Raw genomic sequence first — 26,755 nt, forward strand, 5'->3', positions numbered from 1 at the left:
TTAAATGACTTATCCAAGGTCACATAATTAGTGGCAGAGAGAGAACAGAAACCTAATTCTCCAGGTTTTTTTTACTTGAGACACTTAACAATTCATGTAGTTAAGTCTGTGTAGGAGGGCCGGGCGCGGTTGCTCACTCCTATAATCCCAGCACTTTGGGAGGCCGAGGCGGGTGGATCACAAGGTCAAGAGATCGAGACCATCCTGGTCAACAAGGTGAAACCCCGTCTCTACTAAAAATACAGAAAATTATCTGGGCATGGTGGCACACGCCTGTAGTCCCAGCTACTCGGGAGGCTGAGGCAGGAGAATTGCTTGAACCCAGGAGGCAGAGGTTGCGGTGAGCCGAGATCGTGCCATTGCACTCCAGTCTAACTAACAACAGCGAAACTCCGTCTCAAAAAAAAAAAAAGTCTGTGTAGGAGAGAGTTGTTATTTAGTTTGAAGATAGTGTACTCAAGCCATGTAAGAATTATGAAGAAAAAAGTTGTTTGACAAAGCTCAACTTAATGGGGAATTTTTTTAATAGTCCTGGAGAGATTATCTAATTTATGGGACCTCAGTTTTCACATCCGTGAGATAATCAAGGGCTCTTGCAAATTCCTTTTAAATCTGAAATTTTTTTTGCAAAAATGTTAAACAGAAAGCAACTTTGTAGAGAACCATATTTATTAATTCTTCCTCAAAGAAAATCAGCTCAAAATTCAATAGGGAAAATTGTTAACTTACCTTTTAGTATATGCTATATTTTAATAATTGTTAAACCAGTAAACATTGGTGTGATGAGGTTTATTATTTCAAAGACTTCAAGAAGAAAAATGTTAATTTATGATAGGATAAATTTATCATGTTTAGAGGTGACCATACCTTCTAGCTATGTTAGTAGCTGACACAGAGAGCCCTGTGTCAACTGCCTGGAACCTGTGATTTGTGGTGTCCTGGGTGTTTTGAGATTTATGCTATACTTAGTATGGGGAACTTTGGTCCTACTTTGGAAGCCTTGTTTTATTTGTATCTGGATAATGAAATGAGTCAAAGAGACACCTATGATTTTACTCTACTGCTTTATCTACTGCTTTCTTCATCTTGACATACAGAAATCCTGGAATTCCGTGGTGGTTCATGCCTGTAATCCCAGCACTTTGGAAAGCTGAGGTGGGCAGATCACTTGAGGTCAGGAGTTTGAGAGTAGCCTGGGCAACATGCCAAAACTCTGTTTCTACAGAAAAGGACAAAAATTAGCCAGGCATAGTAGCATGTGCCTGTAGTCTCAGAGGCCTGGGAGGCTGAGGTGGGAGAATCATTTGAGCCTAGAAGGTTGAAGCTGCACTGACTCGAGATCATGCCACTGCACTACAGCTTGGGCAACAGAGCCAGACTCTGTCTCAAAAGAAACAAATCCTGGAATTCATCAAAGCATTATTTAAATGCTGTTTCTTCTTTTTCTTCTTCTTCTTTTTTTTTTGAGACAGAGTCTCACTCTGTAGCCCAGGCTACAGAGTGCCGTGGTGTGATCTTGGCTCACTGCAACCTCCGCCTGTCAGGTTCCAGCAATCCTCACACCTCAGCCTCTCCACAGGCACACACCACCACGCTCTGCTAACTCCTGACCTCAGGTGATCCGCCCACCCCGGCTCCCAAAGTGCTGGGATCTATCAAGTCATCTCTGACCTTACTAGCTGGAAGTAATCTCTTCTCTGAATTTCCACAGCACTTTTATCAGTGACTGTCTTATGTTACTTAACACATTCTGCCTCGTATTACAGTTATTTGTGTTTGTGTCTTACCCTTATTAAGCTCCTTGTGGGCAGAATACTAGTTTGTGTCATCTTAATTTTCAGAGAGCATGTTGTATGTATAGTAGGTGTTCAATAAATAATTACTCAATTATTATAATATTGCAAAAATGGAGGTTACCAATACCTGTAGTTAGCCTTTGAACATACTCATCAGTAAAGTGGATGGGCTGGGTGTAGTGGCTCACTTCTGTAATCCCAACACTTTGGGAAGCCGAGGCATGAAGATGACTTGAGCCCAGGAGTTGGAGACCAGCTTGGCCAACATGACAAAACCCCATCTGTATTAAAAATAGAAAAATTACCCAAGCTTGGTGGTGCTGGCCTGTGCCTGTAGTTTCAGCTACTCGGGTTGGAAACCTAAGAACTACCCTTGAGCCTGTAAGCATTGTTTCTAACAGGTTTATTATTGGATACAGATTTTCTGTTAAATGCAGCATGTTTGTATAGGCCTGAAGTTTTGGTCTGAGCTGTTCTTTCTTTAGATGTGCATTTGATTTGTCTTACTCCTTCAAAACCTCGTAAGATTCTAACACAGAGGACCATACCTTCCTAGAGCTATGATTCTCAACTTTTTAGGGATAGGAGGCTCTGCAGGGATTACCTTTACAATATGCTCCCATTTATTTGTTAATAATATTTCTCGTTGCATGAGGGGATTTTCTTCTATTCTTTTTTTTTTTTTTTTTTGAGATGAAGTCTCGCTTTTGTCCCGCAGGCTGGAGTGCAATGGCATGATCTCTGCTCACTGCAACCTCCCACTCCTGGGTTCAAGCCATTCTACTGCCTCAGCCTGCTGAGGAGCTGCGATTACAGGAGCCTGCCACTACGCCTGGCTAATTTTTTGCATTTTTAGTACAGACAGGGTTTCACCATGTTGGCTGGGCTGATAGCGAACTCCTCAGACGATCTGCTTAGCCATGAGGGGATTTTCTGTGGGCCATTTGAGAATAACTTCTCTAGAGGATTGATGGATTCCCTGAAAGTATATGTAAAATTTTCGGGGGAGAGTCAGTATTAGAATATAAAATATTGACAAAGGCAAGGATTCATTGCCTTGCCCAGGTGCCGTGGCTGACGCTCGTGATCCCAGCACTTTGAGAGGCTGAGCTGTGTGGATCACTTGAGTGCAGTTTGAGACCAGCCTGGGCAATATGACGAAACCCTGTTTCTTTTTTTTTTCTTTTTGATAAATAAATTAATTAATTAAAGGGAGGGAGGGAGGGAGGGAAGATCCATTGCCTTGAAGTAACACGTTTTTTCATGAGATGCATATTTATTATTACTAATGATACTGTTTTGCATCATGAATATATGTACTACAAGTTGTATAGCACTTTTGAAGTATAGTTTTTTTTCCCTTCTACACTGGTTTGCCAGAAGTACAGTTCCATTATAGTCATTAGGCCCTCATATTAGCTTATAAGGTCATTGGATAATGCTGCATTTTATAGGAAAAGAAACGAGTTTAAGAGAGGTTGAGTAACTGAAGGTCAGACAGATGGTAAATAGAAGAACAAAACTAGAATATAAATTTTCTTACTCCCAGTCATTTGGTTTTTTTGGTAACTTGGTTCTTTGCAAATTTGGAACACTAGTTCTAACTCAGTCTTTGGGAATAGGAGAAACCAATGTGAAATGATCCCAAATATAAGGGAATTCCCCACTTTTCTGATGAGAATATTAAGAAGAAAATCTTTTTGCCAGTTATATAAACTTTTAAGAATATAGCAAAAATAGTCAAATATGTTCTTAAAAATAGTGTTTTGGTTTTTTTTTTTTTTTTTTTTGCCAAATCCTAACCACTAGACCACCAGGGATGTTCTTAAAATAGTTAGTAATTTATGTTTTAAATTACATAAATAAAATTTAATTTAGAAGTAATTACTTTTTTCCATTTTTAAATTCATAAGGAAATTTTATCTAGATTCTTTATGAACATCATGTCATCGCTGGGACCACTTTTTGAATCATCAGTTTGCTATTTAGCACTTTGGAATCCATGTGTGATATATTGGCAGTTTGGAAAATTTTATCCCAAATCATTATTTTTAATTTTAATTTTAATTTTATTTATTTATTTATTTATTTGCTTTTGAGATGGAGTTTTGTTCTTGTTGCCTAGGCTGGAGTGCAGTGGCGCAATCTCGGCTCACCACGACCTCTGCCTTCTAGGTTCAAGCAATTCTGCCTCAGCCTCCCAAGTAGCTGGGACTACAGGCATGTGCCACCATGCCCAGCTAATTTTTTTGTATTTTTAGTAGAGATGGGGTTTCACCATGTTGACCAGGGTGGTCTCGATCTCTTGACCTCGTGATCCACCCGTCTCAGCCTCCCAAAGTGCTGGGATTATAGGCATGAGCCACTGCGCCTGTCCTAGTCCAAGACTTTTTAAAAAAACTTTTCAGGGCTGGGTGCAGTGGCTAACACCCATAATCCCAGCACTTTGGGAGGCCAAGGTGGGCAGATCACCTGAGATTGGGAGTTTGAGACCAGCCTGACTAACATGATAAAACCCTGTCTCTACTAAAAATACAAAGAAAGCCCAAGCGCGGTAACTCATGCCTATAATCCTAGCACTTTGGGAGACTGAGGCGGGTGGATTACTGGAGGTCAGGAGTTCAAGACCAGCCTGGCCAATATGGTGAAACCCCATCTCTATTAAATATACAAAATTAGCTGGGTGTTGTGGTGTGCACCTGTTATCCCAGCTACTCAGGAGGCTGAGGCAGGTTCACTTGAACACTGGAAGCAGAGGTTGCAGTGAGCCGAGATCGCATATTGCACTCCAGCCTCGGCAAAAATTGCAAAACTCCGTCTCAAAAAAAATAAAAACAAAAATACAAAAAAAATTAGCCAGGCATGGTGGCAGGTGCCTGTAGTTCCAGCTACCCCTTGCTCTTTGGAAATAAGCATGATGGTAATTGTCTTTCACATACCCTAATTTCCTATTTTTAGTGGACAAGGGAGTTATGTTCTCCTATACTGTAAAACTATTAACATAATTGAAACTATAAGAATATTTATTTGACTAACTTGTTTTTCTTCAAGCTGTTAACCTGTAGAGGGCAGCGTTCTATGAAGCTAAGAAGCCTGACCAGTAGGATTTTGAATATTTCAGAGGTTATATCCTAGCATTGAGGCTTCCTAAGTGTTTTAATACTCTTTGTTACTTGTGCTTGTGAATGAGCTTTTGGGTTCCTGCACTGAAGAGACTGGACTTAATTTTCTTTTCTTGAGACAGAGTTTCACTCTTTTTACCCAGTTGCTGAAGTGCAATGGCGCAATCTTGGCTCACCGCAACCTCCGTCTCCCGGGTTCAAGCAATTTCCTGCCTCAGCCTCCCGAGTAGCTGGGACTACAGGCATGCACCACCATGCCCAGCTAATTTTTGTATTTTTAGTAGAGATGGGGTTTCACCATGTTGACCAGGATGGTCTGGATCTCTTGACCTTGTGATCCACCCATCTCAGCCTCCCAAAGTGCTGGGATTATAGGCGTGAGCCACCACCGCACCCAGCTGGACTTAATTTTCTTACTCCCCTGCTCATGCCATTTGAGGTCTCCACTTCTTCCTCTGGTGGTTTGTTTTGTTTTGTTTTGTTTAGTGAAATGCCAAATGCTAGAATAAGGGGGCTGTTAGGTCGTGATCATTGCCTAGTATCAAAACCTATGAAACATTGAGCATTTAGATTTTTGTTTTGCAGATTGTTTGGATATCTGAGAGTGAGGCAGTGTGAATGGGAAGGTTGGTCAAGGAGCAGAAGATAAATTTAAACTCAATAAATTGGGTTCATATTCTAGATAAAATAAGAAATATAAGGGGCTTTTTGTATGTTTAATATTTTTAATCTTCCTGATCACACTTTAATTTTGGCTTGGAAATATCTGAATTTTTTAGAAAACATTTTAAGCTGTTCTTTCTGGGTTTGCCAAAGCGAGAGCAACCCAGTTCTGAGTCACAGGAGACTCATTAATAACGTATGTGTGGTCTTGGAAAAAATAATTTCATTACAGAGTTTTTCTATAGGTATGTTATTGAAAAGCAGGAATAATAGCATTAGTTTCCTGTACTTTAGCTTTGTCTTATGAATTACATATTACAATGAAAAGAACAATGAAGTAAAAATTTGAAAGTCATCATTCTCTCTCTTTTTTTTTTTTTTTGAGACAGTCTTGCTCTGTTGCCCAGGCTAGAGGGCAGTGGCTCGATCTCCTCCTCCTGGGTTCAAGTAATTTTTGTGCCTCAGCCTCCTGAGTAGCTGAGATTACAGGTGCATGCTATTGCACCTGGCTACTTTTTGTACTTTTAGTAGAGTTGGGGTTTTGCCATGTTGGCCAGGCTGGTGTTGAATGCCTGACCTCAAGTAATCCGCCTGCCTCAGCCTCCCAAAGTGCTGGGTTTACAGGTATGACCCACTGTGCCTGTGAAAGTCAGTATTCTATTGCTAGTCATGTCAGCTAGGGGTGGTAGCTTATGCCTATAATCCGAGCACTTTGGGAGGCCAAGCCAGGAGGATGGCTTGAAACCAGGAGTTCAAGACCAGCCTGGGAAACACAGCGAGACACTGTCTATACTAAGTTTTTGTAAAATTAGCCAAGCTTGGGGGCATACACTTGCAGTCCTAGCTACAGTACTGGCTACTCAGGATTTCTTGAGCCCAGCAGTTTGAGATTGCAGTGAGCTATGAGCTTACCATTGCACTCCGGCATGGGTGACAGAGTGAGACCCTGTCTTAAAAATAATAATACTAGTCATGCCACTAAATAAATATGTCATTCTGTGGAGCATCTGAGAGGCGTTTGAGAAAACAGATGTGAAGAAATAATTAATGGATACTTATTTATGCATATGTTCCTGGCAGGTGCTGTTGGCTGCAGCGGTCTGCACAAAAGCAGGAAAGGCCATTGTTTCTCGCCAGTTTGTGGAAATGACCCGAACTCGAATTGAGGGCTTATTAGCAGCTTTTCCAAAGCTCATGAACACTGGAAAACAGCATACATTTGTTGAAACAGAGAGTGTAAGATATGTCTACCAGCCTATGGAGAAACTGTATATGGTACTGATCACTACCAAAAACAGCAACATTTTAGAAGATTTGGAGACCCTAAGGCTCTTCTCAAGAGTGGTAAGAGTACTGCTATAATACCGGGTTCCACTTTTTGTTTTACATTTTGTGTGAAACTATTTTTTCCTCCAAAGCAGCTGATGCTTATTAGTTTGCAGGCTCCTACTTCCCACCTCAGCGACTTACACTGCAGCTCCTTGTTTATTCTGGAGACATTTACTGGGTGTCCTCTTAGACTACAGGTATCCCCAAAGCATATGGGAACTGCTCTTTTATTTCTTAGTTCTTAAGCAGTTATCCTAATGTGCTTTTCTGGTTCTGACACTTACTTGGCTATGCTTTTTAGATAATGTTTTTTAGATAAGACTTACTGACATAGACACACACATTCTCTCTCTCTCTCTCTCTCTCTCTCTCACTCACTCTCTGTCTCTCTACTTTATGCCAAGGTCTTGCTTAAAATAAAGACTAAGGCCAGGTGTAGTAGCATGTGCCTGTAGTCCAAGCCCTCAGGAGGCTGAGGCAGAAGGATGGCTTGAGGCCAGGAGTTCGAGTGAATAGGCATTATACTTTAATGTGGGCAACACAGCAAGACCCTGATTCTTTTTTTTTTTAAGATGGAGTCTCACTCTGTCACATAGGCTGAAGTGCAATAGTGTGATCTTGGCTCATTGCAACCTCCGCCTCCCAGGTTCAAGTGATTCTTTGGCCTCAGCCTCGCAAGTAGCTGGGATTACAGACCCTGATTCTTATAGCTGGGCATGGTGGCTCATGCCTGTAATCCCAGCTACTTTGGGAAGCGAAGATAAGCGGATCACCTGTGGTCAGGAGTTTGAGACCAGTCTGGCCAATGTGGTGAAACTCCGTCTCTACTAAAAATACAAAAATTAGCTGGGCGTGGTGACGCACACCTGTAGTCTCAGCCACTCTGGAGGCTGAGGCAGGAGAATCACTTGAACCCAGGAGGCAGAGATTACAGTGAGCTGAGATGACACTACTGTACTCCAGCCTGGGCAATAGAGCAAGACTCCACCTCAAAAAAATAAATAAATAGCCGAGTGTGGTGGCTCAAACCTGTAAGCCCAGAACTTGGGAGGCCGAGACTGGCGGATCATGAGGTCAGGAGATCGAGACCATCCTGGCCAACATGGTGAAACCCCATCTCTATTAAAATACAAAAAAATTTAGCTGTGTGTGGTGGCATGAGCCTGTAGTCCCAGCTGTTCTGGGAGGCTGAGGCAGGGGAATCACTTGAACCCAGGAGGCGGAGGTTGCAGTGAGCCACGATCATGCCACTACACTCCAGTCTGGTGACAGAGCAAGGCTCTGTCTCAAAAAAATAAAATAAATACTTGAAGTCACTAATAAAGGGATTCAGGTTTATTTAAATTTGTGTATTTTAAAGGACAAGACTTGGAAGTATAGCTGCTGATAAATTCTAAATATTTTTTTTTATTGCTGCCCATGATTAGATCCCTGAATATTGCCGAGCCTTAGAAGAGAATGAAATATCTGAGCACTGTTTTGATTTGATTTTTGCTTTTGATGAAATTGTCGCCCTGGGATACCGGGAGAATGTTAACTTGGCACAGATCAGAACCTTCACAGAAATGGATTCTCATGAGGAGAAGGTGTTCAGAGCTGTCAGAGAGGTAAATAGGATCTTCTCTGGGACTGTTAGTTTGTGTGCCTTTCTCTTAGGCTTTACTAATCTGATTTTCCTATTTTTACTTGCTAATGTAGATTATATTCAAAGCTACATCCAGGCTGGGCACAATGGCTCATACCTATAATCCCAGCACTTTGGGAGGTGGAGGCAGGAGAATCACTTGAGTCCAGGAGTTCAAGACCAGCCTGGATAGCATAGTGAGACCCTCTCTCTATAAAAAAATAAGTCAGGCATGGTGTCATGTGCCTGTGGGTACCAGCTATTTGGGAGGCTGAGGTGGGAGGATCACTTGAGCCCAAGAAGTTGAAGCTGCATGAGCCGTGATCGTGACACATGTACTCCATCGTGGATCACAGAGTGAGACCCTGTCTCAAAAAAAAAAAAAAAAAGCTGCATTCATATATGTCTCTTTTTTTAGACTCAAGAACGTGAAGCTAAGGCTGAGATGCGTCGTAAAGCAAAGGAATTACAACAGGCCCGAAGAGATGCTGAGAGACAGGGCAAAAAAGCACCAGGATTTGGGGGATTTGGCAGTTCTGCAGTATCTGGAGGCAGCACAGCTGCCATGATCACAGAGACCATTATTGAAACTGATAAACCAAAAGTGGCACCTGCACCAGCTAGGTATAATCCAGTGTATTACCAGCAACTTTAGAATGCCAGATGAAGGGTGTATATATGTGTATCTTCGAAGTGATAATTTGGTGTCTTTCAAAGCTGTAAATAATGAAGGACTTGACGAAGTAAGATGATATTAAATTTGGCTGCATAAAATATGAGGATAAAGAAGAAATCTGAGTATGATGTTTTTCCTTTTGTATAAAAGAGAGTTATAAATTATATTATGTCCTCAGTTTCCTATGAGGGTTGCCTTATTATGGGGTAATCTATGAATTACCTGAAATTATATGTAAAATTTGGTGCACAGGTATATTTTTCTGGATGGAAGATAAAAAGTTTTCATCAGATCATGTGTGCTGTAAAAATATACCTTTCAGTAATGTATTTCAAATCCTTCCACTTAGGCCTTCAGGCCCCAGCAAGGCTTTGAAACTTGGAGCCAAAGGAAAGGAAGTAGATAATTTTGTGGACAAATTGAAATCTGAAGGTGAAACTATCATGTCCTCCAGTATGGGCAAGCGTACTTCTGAAGCAACCAAAGTGCATGCTCCACCCATTAATATGGAAAGGTAAGTAGGATTTTGAATAAGAATTCAATCTTTGAATACAGTCCACATAATTTTTTTTCTTTTCTTTTTTTCTTTTTGAGACGGAGTTTCGCTGTTGTTACCCAGACTGGAGTGCAATGGCACGATCTCGGCTTACCGCAATATCTGCCTCCTGGGTTCAAGCAATTTTCCTGACTCAGCCTCCCGAGTAGCTGGGACTACAGGCGTGCACCACCATGCCCAGCTAATTTTTGTATTATTATTATTTTTTTTTTTAGTAGAGACGGGGTTTCACCTTGTTGACCAGGATGGTCTCGATCTCTTGACCTCGTGATCCACCCAACTCGGCCTCCCAAAGTGCTGGGATTATAGGCGTGAGCCACCACGCCCGGCCTTTTTTTTTTTTTTTTGAGTTGGAGTTTCGCTCTTGTTCCCCAGGCTGGAGTGCAATGGCGCCATCTGGGCTCACTGCAACCTCTGCCTCCTGGATTCAAGCAATTCTCCTAACTCAACCACCCGAGTAGCTGGGATTACACACATGTGCCACATACTTTTTAAAAACTTACTTCAGTGTGCTATAAATTCTATCTTTTAATCTTTGCTGATTTAAAAGATTTATTCAGAACGTATTCTACATATTAACATAGGTCGATTTTGGTTTTGTTTTGCTTTATTTTTTGGAGACAGGGTCTTACTATATTGTCTATGCTGGCTTCCAACTCCTGGGCTCAGTGAATCTTCCCGTCTCAGCCTCCCAAGTAGCTGGGATACAGGCATGCGTTGCTGTACCTGATCTTTTTCTTTTTCCTTTAACCATGATTGGAGGCCCCCAGCCACCTATTTTCTATGAAGTTTAGAACTTGCCTTTTGTAGCTAAATTAAACAAAAGTTACTTGTAGTCATGCCTAGTATATAGCTTATCTCTTAGAAAGGACTTGAATTAGGGGACTAGAGCTATAGTGACCCCACACTGTATTTGGCATGACTTTTTAAAAATGAAACTATAAGTAGAACCAATCTTTAATCTAAAACTTGTAGATATCTTAAAGAGCAAATTAATATATTGTGTTTTGAATTTTATTTTACTTATTTTTTTTTTTGAGATGAGGTTTCACTCTGTCTCCCAGGCTGGAATGCAGTGGTACAGTCTAGGCTTGCTGCAACTTCTGCATCCTGGGCTCAAGTGATTCTCCCACCTCAGCCTCCCAAGTAGCTGGGACTACAGGTGTGCACGCTGGGCTAATTTTTGTATTTTGGTAGAGACAGGGTTTCGCCTTGTTGCCCAGGCTGGTCTCAAGCACCTGGACTCACGCAATATGCCTGCCTTGGGCTCCCAAAGTACTGGGATTTCAGGTGTGACCATGCCCAGCCATCTTTTGCAGTTTAAATGTTTGAAGCCACTATGGAATATTTCGATTCAACTCTTATCTCGGTTGTGGTACTGGTTGGTGACATTTTTAAGTGGTAGTTACCAAGTTCACATGTTCATGACTCAGATTTCTCATCTTAAAGCCCAGATCTTCTGTTGCTGATGGTTTTGAGGTCAACTGAAAGATAATACCGGGAGGATACCTCTATCAAGTGTGCATAAAAGCAGAGTATTTACTTTTTCTTTCTTTCTTTTTTTTTTTTTGAGACAGAGTCTTGCTCTGTCACCCAGGCAGGGGTGCAGCAGCACGATCTTGACTTACTGCAACCTCTCTCTCCCAGGGTCAAGCAGTTCTCCTGCCTTACCCTCCCAAGTAGCTGGAATTACAGGCACACAGCATCACACCTGGCTAATTTTCTTGTTTTTAGTAGAGATAGGATTTTGCCATGTTGGCTAAGCTGGTCTCGAATTCCTAACCTCAAGTGATCCGCCTGCCTCTGCCTCTCAAAGTGCTAGGATTACAGGTGTGAGCCACCGCACCCAGCCAAGTGTTTGCTCTTTTTTTTTTTTGAGACAGAGTTTCGCTGTTGTTACCCAGACTGGAGTGCAATGGCATGATCTCGGCTCACCATAACCTCCGCCTTCTGGGTTCAAGCAATTCTCCTGCCTCAGCCTTCCGAGTAGCTGGGACTACAGGTGCGCACCATCATGCCCAGCTAATTTTTGTATTTTTAGTAGAGACGGGGTTTCACCTTGTTGACCAGGGTGGTCTCGATCTCTTGACCTCGTGATCCACCCCAAAGTGCTGGGATTATAGGCGTGAGCCACCTCGGCCAGCTTGTTTACTCTTTATACGCCCTGTTCTGTATGAAATGAACAGGGTTACATTGGAATAAACTTCTTGACTTGATAAAGCTGCTGTGCTCTTCCTAGTGGTTTCTTTGAGTGAGACAGAGTCTTCACACTTTTAAAAAGATGTTCCTGAGTGTGGTGGCTCATGGCTGTAATCCTAGCACTTTGGGAGGCTGAGTCGGGTGGATTGCCTGAGCTCAGGAGTTCAAGACCACCCTGGGCAGCATGGTAAAACCCCATCTCCACTAAAATACAAAAAAATTAACCCCTTCTCCACTAAAATACAAAAAAATTAGCTGGGCATGGTGACACACACCTGTAGTCCCAGCTACTGAGGAGGCTGAGGCAGGAGAATTGCTTGAATCTCAGAGGCGGAGGTTGTAGTGAGCCAAGATGTCTCTGCTGCACTCCAGCCTTGGTGACAGAGTGAGACTCTCTCAAAAAAAAAAAAAAAAAAACGGCTGGGCTCAGTGGCTCATGCCTGTAATCCCAGAACTTTGGGTGGCCGAGGCGGGTGGATCATGAGGTCAAGAGACTGAGACCATCCTGGTCAACATGGTGAAACCCCGCCTCTACTAAAAATACAAAAAATTAGCTGGGCATGGTGGCGCGTGCCTGTAATCCCAGCTACTCAGGTGGCTGAGGCAGGAGAATTGCCTGAACCCAGGAGGCGGAGGTTGCGGTGAGCCGAGATTGCGCCATTGCACTCCAGCCTGGGTAACAAGAGCAAAAAAAACTCTATCTCAAAAAAAAAGAAAGAAAAGATGTTGGAAACCATCACATGTTAAAGAGAATCTGAGACACTCCTTTTTTTCTAAATGATAAAATGCCTCTTGAGCACAGAGCAAACTTTTGTGAACATAAAATGGTACCACGCATTGTCATAAGATACACTCCTTTTTGGTCTTGACTCTGATGCCTTTGTTTCTAGGAAGACCTGAGTGGTTGAAACAGAGAATAGCATAGGATAGCAAAATATTCTTTATAGCCTCTGTAGTTCATCCAACCAAAAATACATTTCTATTACTGAATATGAATAGATTATCCTTAATAATTGCCTGTAGCAGCAGTACTTTTTAATATTTTTTAAATTGGATTATACATTCATATAGCACAAAATTCAAAAGGTGTTGAAAGAAGTCTTCTCTCGCTCAGCCATGCCAATTTCTCATTTTGAAGACAACTAGTATTAACAGGGTTTTTGTGTATCCTTCTCAGGGGTATATGGTCTATGATATAGATGAATAAAAAACATGTATACAGTATGTCTATTTTTTCCCTTTTAATGCAAAGCAGTAAAACTAGACATGTTTTCCAATTGCATTTTTCACTTAATTATTTTGGAGATAAGAATCTCATTTGAAAACGCAGAGACATGACATCTAAATACAATACCCTACCCTAGACTGGATCCTTTACTACTATAGTGTAGGAAAGACAACTCAAACTGGTTTTTTCTATTTTCTCATTCAACAACAATCAACACAGAAGACTTCTGTGATCAAGTGTGTATAGGTTTTTCAGTACACATCAAGCAATCACACCTAGCCAGTGTCCTCCAATTCATTTCAATTCTGATGCTATTTACCTAGAAATAGCCTCAGATTCTACAGGTTGAGAGTTCAGTCCCCCAAGACTGATTCTTCCTTCCCACCAGTCATAAGTCCAGGCTTTCAGAACTTCTTACTGACCTCAAGTTTGGTCTCCCACGACATCCCCTCTTTGGGTTCAATTAATTTGCTAGAGCATCTCATATAACTCATAAGAAACTTATTTAACATTTACTAATTTATTACAGAGGACATTTTAAAGGATGCAAATAAGCAGCTAGATGAAGAGATACATAGGACAAGGTCTGGGAGGGTCTTGAGCACAGGAGCTTCTGTCCCCAGGGAGTTGGGGTGCGCCACCATCATGGAAAGCAGATGAGACCTTGTTCACCTTCCTGTAAGCCTCCATGTGTTTGGCTGTCCAGAAGCTTCCCAGACCCTGTCTTCTTGAGCCTTTTATGGAGACTTCATTGGATAGGCATGATTGACAAGCATGCAGAAATGTGATTGGACAAATATTGTGTATGACCTAATATTGATAGGCTGAGTGGGGAAACCCAACAAGGCCTGTCCAGATTCTTGGCCTCTCTTTGCAGCATTCCTTCCTCCAGGACATGGGGCAGGGCCTCTTTTGAAGATTAGAGTCCTGCCTTGAGCTGATAAAAGGAGGGCAGGAGAAGGTCGAAGAGAGTTTCTGTTTTCTGAGGGCTGCTTCTGAGGCCTAAAGTGCCCCAACATTATATATAATAAAGGATATGGGAGTTATGAACCAGGAACCATGATTGAAAACCAGTATGTATGTATATCATAATATCACAACTACTATTAAAAATATTATTAGGTCGACCAGGCACGGTGGTTCACGCCTGTAATCCCAGCACTTTGGGAAGCCGAGGCAGGTGGATCACACAGTCAAGAGATGGAGACCATCCTGGCCAAGGTGGCGAAACCCATAAAAATATAAAAATTAGCTGGGTGTGATGGCACATGTCTGTAATCCAAGCTACTCGGGAGCCTGAGGCAAGAGAATCACTTGAGCCTCGGAAGCAGAGGTTGCAGTGAGCAGAGATCATGCCACTGCACTCCAGCCTGGCGACAGAGGGAGACTCAGTTCCAAAAAAATACATGTGTGTGTGTGTATTCATATATATATTTTTATATTTATATATAAAAAATTAGGTCAACTGACTAGATTGACATATGGTTGATAGGTAGATAAAATTATTGTATCAGTGGTAGCCAGGCATGATGCCACATGGCTGTTGTCCCTGCTGCTCAGAAGGCCGAGGCAGGAGAATCACTTGAGACCAGGAATTAAAGGTTATAGTAAACTGCGATTGTGCCTCTGAGTTGTCAATGCATTCCAGCTTGGGCAACACAGCATGATCTGTCTCTTAAACAACAACAGGCCAGGCATGGTGGCTCATGCCTGTAATCCCAGCACTTCGGGAGGCCAAGGTGGGCAGATAGCCTGAGGTCAGGAGTTCAAGACCAGCCTGGCTAACATGGTAAAACCCTGACTCTACTAAAAATACAGAAATTAACTAAGCGTGGTGACAGGCGCCTGTAATCCTAGCTATGCGGGAGGCTAAGACAGAATTGCTTGAACCCAGGAGGTGGAGGTTGCAGTGAGATTATACCATTGTACTCCAGCCTGGACAACAAGAGTGAAACTCTCTCTTAAAACAACAACAACAACAAAAAGCTAAATAAAAGTATCAGTGTAGCACTGGGCACGGTGGCTCATGCCTATAATCCCAGCACTTTGGGAGGCCGAGGCGGGTGGATCATGAGGTCAAGAAATCGAGACCATCCTGGTCAACAAGATGAAACCCCGTCTCTACTAAAAATACAAAAATTAGCTGGGCATGGTGGTGTGCGCCTGTAGTCCCAGCTACTTGGGTGGCTGAGGCAGGAGAATTGCTTGAACCCAGAAGGCAGAGGTTGCGGTGAGCCGAGATCATGCCATTGCACTCCAGTCTGGGTAACAACAGCGAAACTCTGTCTCAAAAAAAAAAAAATACAAAAAATTAGCTGAGCATGGTGGTGCGTGCCTGTAATTCCAGCTACTCGGGAGTCTGAGGCAGGAGAATTGCCTGAACCCAGGAGGCGGAGGTTGCAGTGAGCTGAGATTGCGCCATTGTACTCCAGCCTGGGTAATAAGAGCAAAACTTCGTCTCAAAAAAAAAAAACAAAAAAGTATCAGTGTAAATTTGTGAAGTTAATAATGGTACTGTGATTGATTATGGAAGAGAATATTCCTAATCTTAAATATAAGCACTGAAGTATTTAGGGGTAAGAGCCATGATGTATATAATCTGCTTCCTAATGGTTCTGGGAAAAAAAATATATAATGTACATATATAATGTTTAGAGAGAGAGAAACACAAATGCAAATGATAAAGCAAATGGGGTAAATGTTAACAGTAGGTGAATCTGGAAAAGGGGTATATATGTCTTCCTTGTATAATTTTAATTTTTTGAAGCTTGAAAATGTTTTTTGTTTTTGTTATTATTTGGAGACAGAGTTTCGCTCTTGTTACCCAGGCTGGAGTGCAATGGCGCGATCTCGGCTCACCGCAACCTCCACCTCCTGGGTTCAAGCAATTCTCCCGCCTCAGCCTCCTGAGTAGCTGGAATTACAGGCGTGCGCCACCATGCTCAGCTAATTTTTTGTATTTTTAGTAGAGACGGGGTTTCACCATGTTGACCAGGATGGTCTTGATCTCTTGACCTTGTGATCCACCCGCCTGGGCCTCCCAAAGTGCTGGGATTACAGGCTTGAGCCACCGCGCCCAGCCTCTTTTTCTATGTGTTTTTTTTTTTTATATAGAGACAGGGTTTCACAGTGTTGGCCAGGATGGTATTAATCTCTTGACCTCATGATCTGCCCACCTCGGCCTCCCAAAGTGCTGGGATTACAGGTGTGAGCCACCACAACCAGCCCAGTTGTTTATTTTCTTACCATTGCCTACTATTCATTTGTGTGGATATGCCTTTATTTAAGCAGCACCCTATTGTCAAGACATTTGTTTAAAAACTTTTGCCATTACAAACAATTCTTCAGTGAATAACTAGCAAATTATTTTGCACAGATGAGAATATATCTGTAGGATAGAGTCTTTTGAGGAATTATTGGATCAAAGGGTATAGTGTTTTAAATGTTGATAGCTATAGCAGTAGCACCTTTAAAAGAAAAGTTATTGATGGCTAATCATTAGACTCTGGAGAAAGGGAGTTCTGGTTTCTACCTTTCTGAACAAACATTACTTTTTCTTTATAGTGTACATATGAAGATTGAAGAAAAGATCACATTAACCTGTGGACGAGATGGAGGATTACAGAATATGGAGTTGCATGGCATGATCATGCTTAGGATCTCAGATGACAAATATGGCCGAATTCGTCTTCATGTGGAAAATGAAGATAAGAAAGGGGTGCAGTTACAGGTGTGTAGAAGCTTTTGATAGGGAGTATCAACACTTTGTCTACCTATCACAGTCTTTCTCAACTAGAGTTCCTAATGTGAACCACAGAAAATTATTTAAGTTCTATAACTAGCATCACTTTAAATGCATAGGAAAGAAGTTAATTTATTGCATATAGCAGCTATTTGAGAATGAGTAAAGCAGCTGTGTTAGGATGGCTTTTAAATACTGGAATTGAATAAAAGGTCATTTTGAAATCTAATAAATGACTTCATACTAACAAGGTACAAAGAGATGTTTATCTTTTGCTGTTATGAAAACAGCAAATTAATCACTTAGGATCTTGCTTGAAATATAGTGTTGTTTTTTTTTTTTTTTTTTTTTTGAGATGGAGTTTTGCTCTTGTTACCCAGGCTGGAGTGCAATGGCACGATCTTGGCTCACCGTAACCTCGGCCTCCTGGGTTCAAGCAGTTCTCCTGCCTCAGCCTCCCCAGTAGCTGGGACTACAGGTGTGCGCCACCATACCCAGCTAATTTTTTTTGTATTTTTAATAGAGACGGGGTTTCACCATGTTGACCAGGATGGTCTCAATCTCTTGACCTTGTAATCCACCCGTCTCGGCCTCCCAAACTACTGGGATTATAGGCGTGAGCCACCGTGCCCAGCCTGCTTGAAATACAGTTTTTAAAAAAACAAGGCTTTAGGCCAGGTGTAGTGGCTCATACCTGTAATACCAGCACTTTAAGAGGCAGAGCGGAGGATCATTTGAGCCCAAGAGTTCAAGACCAGCCTGGGCAACATGGGTTGAGCAATGAAACCCTGTCTCTATAAAAATTTTAAAAATTAGCCAGGCCTGGTGGCTTGATGCAAAATTTATTCCTTTCATTAAACTACCAGTGCTTGTTTGGTTAACTGAAGGGTAGTATCTAATGGTATATTTGAAAAGTACATAAAATCCTTTTAATATAAATGTGTATGCTCCAACTATTTTATATATATATATACACATATATATATACACACACACACACATATGAGCTCTTTATATTACAAGTGTTCTTGTCACAATTTATTTAGCTGACATCACAAGAACAAATCTTGTTTAGGAAAGAGTGTTTTGTCAACTTTTCCCCCATAGTCAGCACAGAGTTGTCTTTTGGAAGTTGTGTTTATATTATCTGACATTTTTGCTGGCTTGTAAAGTGTATATAGACTGCAATCCAAAAGGGATTTCTGTTTTTATTTTTTTGCTTTTTTGACACAGAGTCTCTGTAGTACAGCAGCATGACCTTGGCTCACTGCAGCCTCAACCTCCTGGGCCCCAGCAGTCTTCCCACCTCAGCCTCCATAGTAGCAGGACCACAGGTGTACGCCACCATACCAGCTAATTTTTTTTGTTTTTTCTAGAAATGGAGTTTCACTATGTTGCCCAGGCTGGTCTTTAACTCCTGGGCTCAAGAAGCAATCTTCCTGCCTCAACCTCCCAAAGGGCTAGGATTATAGGCATGAGCCACCATGCCCAGCCAAAATGATGTAATTCTTGGGTTTGTGTTTGTTTTTGTTTGAGATAGAGTCTTGCTTTGTCACCAAGACTGGTGTGCAGTTGTGCCATCTCAGCTCACTGCAACCTCTGCCTCCCAGGTCCAAACAATTCTCATGTCTCAGCCTCCTGAGTAGCTGGGATTACAGATATGCACCACCATGTCCAGCTAACTTTTGTATTTTTAGTAGGGACACAGTTTTGCTATGTTGGTCAGGCTGGTCTCGATCTCCTCACCTCAGGTGATTCCCCCACTTCGACCTCTCAAAGTGCTGGGATTACAGGCATGAGCTACCATGCCTGGCCCCAGCTAATTTTTGTATTTTTAGTAGAGATGGGGTTTTGCCATGTTGGCCAGGCTGATCACAAACTCCTCAAGTGCTGTGTCCACCTCAGCCTTCCCAAATTGATTTAAAAAGATAAGACTTATCTTAATTGGCTTGGATTTTTAACAACTTTAAGTCTCTAGGCAAAATTGTAACTAGACTTTACACAGAGATTGCCCTTTCTTGGTACTTTATATAAGGCTGGAACTTACCTTATATAGGTATATATATATAAGGCTAGAATTTAACTTATAGCTAAGTTCTATAAGGCTAGAACTTAGCTGTCTGACCCAGGCAGCTGATCAGGATCTGACTGGAGTCTTCTGCTTGACAAGCCTGGTCCCACCATTAACCTGTTCCCTGTGAAGTATTTTTGGAAAGGATTTGGTTAATGGTCCTTTAACTTTTTCAGGTGCAAACTTGTTCTATAGTGGCTTTCAGAGTTAAAATTAGTTTTTTTTTTTTTTAATTAACTAGTTTTTAAATATCTTAAATCATTTTTAAAATATTTGAAGAAGGGAAATCTTTCTTTAAAATGAAAAAGAACTGGAATTTGTTAGGTACTTTATTTTAGATGTTTAGATTGTGGGTCATATAAGCCTAGAGGGGGTTGTTTCTTGTCTGTCTGAACCTCTGGAGTTTTCCTTTCCTTTTCATTCTAGACCCATCCAAATGTGGATAAAAAACTTTTCACTGCAGAGTCTCTAATTGGCCTGAAGAATCCAGAGAAGTCATTTCCAGTCAACAGTGACGTAGGGGTGCTAAAGTGGAGACTACAAACCACAGAGGAATCTTTTATTCCACTGACAAGTAAGTGCCGCTGGCCAGTCCCACTAAGCTAGTTTGCATTGAGAACTGGAACTTGTACACTTTTATCTTCATTGCCATAGCAAAGTTCTTTCTGACAAAATGACTTTCTTTTGAAATGGACCTCGTGCTGCATTTTGTGTATTTTTATAATTAGTTTTCATTTTTAGTGGCTTTCATTTTGATACCATTGTGGTTTTGTTGTTGTTTATTTTTGTTGTTGTTACTGTTTTAGAGACAAGATCTTCTGTTTCTTAGGCTGGAGTGTAGTGGGGTGATCATAGCTCACTGCAGCATCAAACTCCTGGGCTCAGGCCATCCTCCTGCCTCAGCATCTGGAATAGCTCAGACTAGGACTACAGGCGCATGTCACCATATCCAGCTAACTTTTTTTTTTTAAAAGACACAGACTCCCTCTGTCACCCAGGCTGAAGTGCAGTGGTGTGATCATGGCTTACTACAGTCTTGAACTCGTGGGTTCAGCTGATCTCCCACCTCAGTCTCCTGAGTAGCTAGAAAAACAGGCAAGTGCCACCATGCCTGGCTGTTTTTTTTTTTTTTTTTTTTTTTTTTTTTTGGTAGAGGTGCAGTCTCACTTTGTTTCCTAGGCTGGTCTTGAACTCATGGCCTTAACCAATTCTCTCACTTTGATCCTAGCACCTTGGTCCTCTAGAGCACTGGGGTTACAGGCATGAGCCACTGTACCCAGCCATCTTTTTCTTATATTCTAGTATGACTGCTTTGCTTTCTCCTCAGTTAATTGCTGGCCCTCAGAGAGTGGAAATGGCTGTGATGTCAACATAGAATATGAGCTACAAGAAGATAATTTAGAACTGAATGACGTGATTATCACCATCCCACTCCCGTAAGTGCTGTCCCTATGTAATCATGTTCCCTACGTTGGACTTACAGAACTGGTCTTTTGGAACTCATTTTGAAGTCAGCACCTACCTGACCTAACCATTCAAAGATACTTGGTTCTTTAAAAAGCTAGTTGTGAAAGAAGCCAGATACAAAAGGCTGCATGTTATATGATTCTACTTCTTTGACTTTCTGGAAAAGGTCATACTCTTGAATAGAAATTAGGAGGTAGAGAGGAAGGTACTTCACTTTAGAGGGGCACAAGAGAACTTTTGGAAATGATAGGAGTGTTCTAGGACTTGTGTTTGTTTTGGCAGCACAGGCACTAAAATTGGAGCCATACAGAGAAGATTAGCATGCCCCTGTGCAAGGATGACATGCAAGTTTATGAAGTATTTCATATTTATAAATAAAACAAAGGAGCATTGTTTTTTTGAGACAGGGTCTCGCTCTGTCACTGGAGTCCTGTCACTGGAGGGCACTGGCACAATCTCGGCTCACTGCAGCCTCCACCTCTCAGTCTCAAGCTATCATCCTCCTACCTCACCCTCCAGTAGCTGGGACTACAGATGCACACCACCATGCTCGGCTAATTTCTATATTATTTGTAGACACAGGTTTTGCCATGTTGTGCAGGCTGATCTCAAACTTCTGAGCTCAAGTGATCTGCCCCATTGGCTTCCCACAGTGCCAGGGTTACAAGTGTGAGCCACCACGCCCAGCCAAGAATTGTTCTATGACTTCATTGTTGTGGTGCTTACTGCATACAGTTGTTGAAATACATTGAGCACCTTGAAAGGGATGGATTTTACTGACTTTAAAACCAAATCAGTTGAACAAGCCAGTTGTACTTCTTTTTTTTTTTTTTTTTTTTTTAAATATGTAACGCTTCACGAATTTGCATGTCATCCTTGCACAGGGGCCATGCTAATCTTCTCTGCTTTGTTCCAATTTTAGTATATGTGCTGCTGAAGCAAGCACAAGTCAGTTATACTTCTAAGGCTATTTTTATTTTTTTATTTTTTTGAGACTGAGTCTCACTCTGTCACCCATGCTAGAGTGCAATGATGCAATCTTGGCTCACTGCAACCTCCGCCTCCCAGGTTCCAGCGATTCTTGTGCCTCAGCCTCCTGAGTAGCTGGGATTACAGGTATGTACCACCACACCCAGCTAATTTTTGTATTTTTAGTAGAGGTGGGGTTTCACCATGTTGGCCAGGCTGGTCTTGAACTCCTGACCTCAAAATGATCCACCTGCCTTGGCCTCCCAAATTGCTGGGATTACAGAGGTGAGCCACTGCACCTGGCCTGGTTCTGTTTTCAGATGTTGGTCCTCAGCTTGTTTGTGTAGTAATGAACATTTCCAGAAGGAGGAGCCATTTCTTAGTCAAACTTTCTGTTATACAGCTTTCAAAGAAATTGAGTTTATCAGGCTGAATGTTTCATTTTTCATGTGCTCTCTCAACTTTCACTAAAGATGACACTGTGTTCAAGGGAACTATTAATTCTTGAAATTTCCTAACAGCCTTTTTGGGGCATAATTTATTTACAATAAACTACACATATTTTAATTATGCCATCTTGGTATGTTTATACTTAGGAAACCAACATCATAATTAAGATAACAAAAATGTCTGCCAATCACAGAAGTTGAGTTCCAATAAGCTTTTGTTGTACACTTAAATGACCCACTCTCTAGGATCATCTGGAAATGGTCTCTACCTTATCTTTTTAGTAGCATTTCCAGTGAGCATGCACTCTTATTACTTCACCAGTAACTCCTAGCTCCTTTTACCTACCCATCACCCCTCATGATTAAGCAGAGGTTTTAATTATGAGCAGCAGTAAGTATATTTTTAGTGTATCTTTATATTGCTCAGTTTTTACTGCAGAGAAAATAGTGCTAATTTAATTCACAGTTGTCTTCCTTTTTTAATAATTCAAGCCGTTGCATTATCAGGTCTGGTTTTAGTCATTCTTTTTTTTTTTTTTGAGACGGAGGTTCACTCTTGTTACCCAGGCTGGAGTGCAATGGCGCGATCTCAGCTCACTGCAACCTCCGCCTCCTGGGTTCAGGCAATTCTCCTGCTTCAGCCTCCTGAGTAGCTGGGATTACAGGCACGCGCCACCATGCCCAGCTAATTTTTTTTGTATTTTTAGTAGAGACGGGGTTTCACCATGTTGACCAGGATGGTCTCATCTCTTGACCTCGTGATGCACCCACCTCGGCCTCCCAAATGCTCGGATTACAGGTGTGAGCCACCGCACCCAGCCCTTAGTCGTTCTTATTTCCATTTTTAAAAAATAAACTTTATTGCTCACTCCTATAATCCCAGCACTTTGGGAGGCCAAGGTGTGCAGTTCACGAGGTCAGGAGATCTTGACCATCCTCGCTAACAGGGTGAAACCCCATATCTATTAAAAATATAAAAAGTTAGCCGGGTGCAGTGGCTCACGCCTGTAATCCCAACACTTTGGGAGGCCAAGGTGGGTGGATCACAAGGTCAAAAGATCGAGACCATCCTGGCCAACATAGTGAAACCCCATCTCTACTAAAATATAAAAAATTAGCTGGGCGTGGTGGCGCGCATCTGTAGTCCCAGCTGCTTGGGAGGCTGAGGCAGGAGAATTGCTTGAACCCGGGAGGCGGAGGTTGCAGTGAGCAGAGATCGTACCACCGCACTCCAGTCTGGCGCCTGGCGACAGAACGAGACTCTGTGTCAAAAAAAAAAATATATATATATGTATATATATATATATATATGTAGAAAGTTAGCTGGGCATGGTGGCACATGCCTGTAATCCCAGCTACTCAGGAGGCTGAGGCAGGAGAATTGCTTGAACCCGGGAAGCAGAGGTTGCGGTGAGCCGAAATCATGCCACTGTACTCCAGCCTGGGTGACAGAGTGAGACTCCATCTCAAAAAAAAAAAAGCTTTATTATCAGTATCCCCTTAAATGGGGTAACCATCTTAGTCTCTGCAGTATAGTCATTGCTTCAGAACAATAGATGGCTGCCTTGAACCATTTTAGGACTAGGGCGTTGGTGACAGGTAGAGTTTTGTTTGTCAGGATTTCGTTTACTAGACTATTTATAGAATGCTACAATTTTGAGGCCTCTGTCTACCCTGTAATTGTGGTTGTGGTGGTTTCCTGTATTCTAGTTCAGTTTTGCAATGGTCTCCAGAAGAGACCCTTACGCAACATTTTACTCCCATTGTCTAGAACTGATCAAATTAGAAGAGATCAGAATCAGAATTAGATCAAGGACAAAGAGAAGGAGCATAAAAGAACCAGGACCCTGAAATTGATAGGGAAGAGTTAATAGTCTTATGCCACCCTTAAAGTTTGTCTCTCTTATTTACCCTACCCCTAATATAAACATTGAGTGTCACTGGTGAACTAAAAGCCAGTAAATTTAGAATGTGTAGGAGTAGCTGATGCTGCTTGTCAGCCATGTGTAGGGGTGCAAAGTAAATCTTAATTCGTGCTGCTTCTCTTGCAGATTAAGGACAACTGTGGCTCTCTTTCTCCCATCATGTTTCCATTTTTCCCCAGGGGTAATTGTGATTTCACTTATCAAATAAATGTCCATTTACTGGATTGTAAATCAAATAAACCCATGGCGTCAACTTCAATAAGTTTGAAACACTCTGAAATCTTTAAAAACAAATTCTCAGCCAAGTGTGGTGGCTCAGTGTAATCCCAACACTTTTGGAAACCGAGATGGGCGGATCACCTGAGTTCAGGAGTTTGAGACCAGCCTGGCTAACATGGTGAAACCTCTTTTCTACTAAAAATAGAAAAAATTAGCAGGGCATGGTGGCATGTGCTTATAATCCAGCTACTCCGGAGATTGAGGCAGGAGGATCTCTTGAACCTGGGAGGCAGAGGTTCAAGTGAGCCAAGATCGTGCCATGGCACTCCATCTTGGGCAAAACTCCATATCAAAAAAATATGAGCTGGGTGTGGTAGTACGCACCTTTAGTCCCTGCTACGCGGGAGGCTGAGACAGGAGAATCGCTTGTACCTGGGAGGCGGAGGTCGCAATGAGCTGAGGTCACGCCACTGTACTCCAGCCTGGTGACAGAGCGAGACTCTGTCTCACAACAAAACAAAACCAAAAACAAAAAACAAATTATCTCAAAGGCCTCCATTCATCTCCATTATTGATGTTTAGAGTTTCCCCCCACTATTATCAACCTGCTTGTTTCCCCATTGTCATGTACAGAGTGCTACGTTATGTTAAAATTCCTTATTTACAGGGCAGCAACCTATTGGTGCAGGGTTTTTGGAAACAGCTCTCCTAACACATTTGTTGGTTTCGGTCCCCAGATCTAGTTCATAAGTTGGAGCAGCCCATAGGCATACCTGCCAAATACGTATTTTTGCATATTTGCTGTATCTGCAGAGGGAATTAAGTGAAACTCTTAGTCAAGGCTATAGGACTTCGTTTGATCCTTGAAATTATTAGGGAGTTGTTTTTTTTTTTTTTTTTTCCTGAAATTGCTGTCCTAGAAGGCAGAATTTGAGGATCATCATAATCAAATTTGGGGTTGGTTTTCCTTGGTGGAGTTCTGGCTCTGAACAGCTATCTTGACCAGATGTTTCTCACAACAGGTCTGGTGTCGGCGCGCCTGTTATTGGTGAGATCGATGGGGAGTATCGACATGACAGTCGACGAAATACCCTGGAGTGGTGCCTGCCTGTGATTGATGCCAAAAATAAGAGTGGCAGCCTGGAGTTTAGCATTGCTGGCCAGCCCAATGACTTCTTTCCTGTTCAAGTTTCCTTTGTCTCCAAGAAAAATTACTGTAACATACAGGTATTCCGTTATAGTTGAGAATATATATAGGGAAGGTAGTAGGACAGTAGGAACATGTATAGGATGCCAGATAGGTAGTATGGCTTCGTGGTCAGATAAAGCTCAGAAAAAAACTGATGTCTTCTACAGGAGTTCCCTTTCTAATGCATTATATGATCTTGGTCAAATTCTTTATTGGCTTAATCTCAGTTTTCTTCTCTAGATCAGACAAAGAAATGGAATATTAATACATATAAAAGTACCTGTGGATTGTTCAAGATTCATATACACTTCATTGCCTGTTTTTTTTTTGAAGACAGAGTTTCACTGTGTTGGTCAGGCTAGTCTTGAACTCCTGACCTCAGGTGATCCGCCTGCCTTGGCCTCCAAAGTTCTTGGATTACAGGCATGAGCCACTACACCTGGCCGCCTGTTTTGTTTTTTTTTTTAACCTCATATATTTTAAAATAGATTTGCCAAAACACCCAACACTTGATTTTGTAAGGCCTTGCTGTCACTTTGTTTATACCCAAAGAATGAAAGTTTTTTAATTTGGAAGACAGAATTACTGCCAAAAAAAAAAATTCCATTCTATTACAAATGGAAATTATTTATGTCACAGCTCCCTTTATTAGTACAAATAATCATGAGCAAATTTTGTTGCAAACTCTGTCCTTTAGGTAGGCAAAGCAGTGGAAATGTGTGAACTGTTCCTTCAGATCATTATTATTATTATTTGAGACAGAGTCTCGCTCTATTGCCCAGGCTGGAGTGCAGTGACACAGTCTCGGCCCACTGCAACCTCCACCTCCCAGGTTCAGGCCTTCTGTCTCAGCCTCACAAGTAGCTGGGACTACAGGCCCCTACCACCAAGCCCAGCTAATTTTTGTATTTTTAGTAGAAACGGGGTTTTATCATATTGGTCAGGCTGGTCTCGAACTCCTGACCTCAGGTGATCTGCCAGCCTCAGCCTCCCAAAGTGCTGGGATTACAGGCATGAGCCACCGTGCCCGGCCCAGATCATTATTTTTTAACGAATTGTTCTTCCAGTTTTTGTTTTTTGTTTTGAGACGGAGTTTCGCTCTTGTTACCCAGGCCGAAGTGCAATGGCACGATCTCGGCTCACCGCAACCTCTGCCTGCTGGGTTCAAGCAGTTCTCCTGCCTCAGCCTCCCAAGTAGCTGGGACTACAGGCACTCGCCACCATGTCCAGCTAATTTTTGTATTTTTAGTAGAGATGGGGTTTCACCTTGTTGACCAGGATGGTCTCAATCTCTTGACCTCATGATCCACCCTCCTTGGCCTCCCAAAGTGCTGGGATTATAGGCATAAGCCACCACACCCAGCCTGTTTTTCCAGTTTTTGTTGTTTTAAGACAGAGTCCTGTTCTGCCACCCAGGCTGGAGTACAGTGCAATCTTGGCTCACTGCAACCTCTGCTGCCTCCTGGGTTCAAGGGATTCTTCTGGCTCAGCGTCCTGAGTAGCTGGGACTACAGCCGTGCACCACCATGCC

At 42.1% G+C, this 26,755-nt stretch overlaps 1 protein-coding gene and 2 non-coding genes across 3 annotated transcripts in view; 2 read left to right on the forward strand and 1 right to left on the reverse strand.

Annotated features, from left to right (window-relative positions):
* ARCN1 (archain 1 coat protein complex I subunit delta) overlaps positions 1–26,755 on the forward strand; it is a 36,596-nt gene that overhangs the window by 6,257 nt on the left and 3,584 nt on the right. The window contains exons 2-9 of the mRNA XM_009006926.5: positions 6,662–6,925; positions 8,338–8,517; positions 8,953–9,158; positions 9,560–9,724; positions 16,758–16,923; positions 19,433–19,580; positions 20,334–20,442; positions 25,058–25,262. Coding sequence (XP_009005174.3) covers positions 6,662–6,925; positions 8,338–8,517; positions 8,953–9,158; positions 9,560–9,724; positions 16,758–16,923; positions 19,433–19,580; positions 20,334–20,442; positions 25,058–25,262 — 1,443 coding nt within the window. The remainder of the gene's footprint in view (positions 1–6,661; positions 6,926–8,337; positions 8,518–8,952; positions 9,159–9,559; positions 9,725–16,757; positions 16,924–19,432; positions 19,581–20,333; positions 20,443–25,057; positions 25,263–26,755) is intronic.
* On the forward strand, positions 20,740–20,845 carry LOC118145911 (U6 spliceosomal RNA). The gene has a single exon (XR_004731396.1). It is a non-coding gene; the product is annotated as a U6 spliceosomal RNA (small nuclear RNA).
* Positions 21,313–21,419, reverse strand: LOC118145895 (U6 spliceosomal RNA). Its single transcript, XR_004731382.2, has one exon. It is a non-coding gene; the product is annotated as a U6 spliceosomal RNA (small nuclear RNA).

Source organism: Callithrix jacchus, chromosome 10 (genome assembly GCF_049354715.1).
Source record: "Callithrix jacchus isolate 240 chromosome 10, calJac240_pri, whole genome shotgun sequence".
Lineage (NCBI taxonomy): Eukaryota > Metazoa > Chordata > Mammalia > Primates > Cebidae > Callithrix > Callithrix jacchus.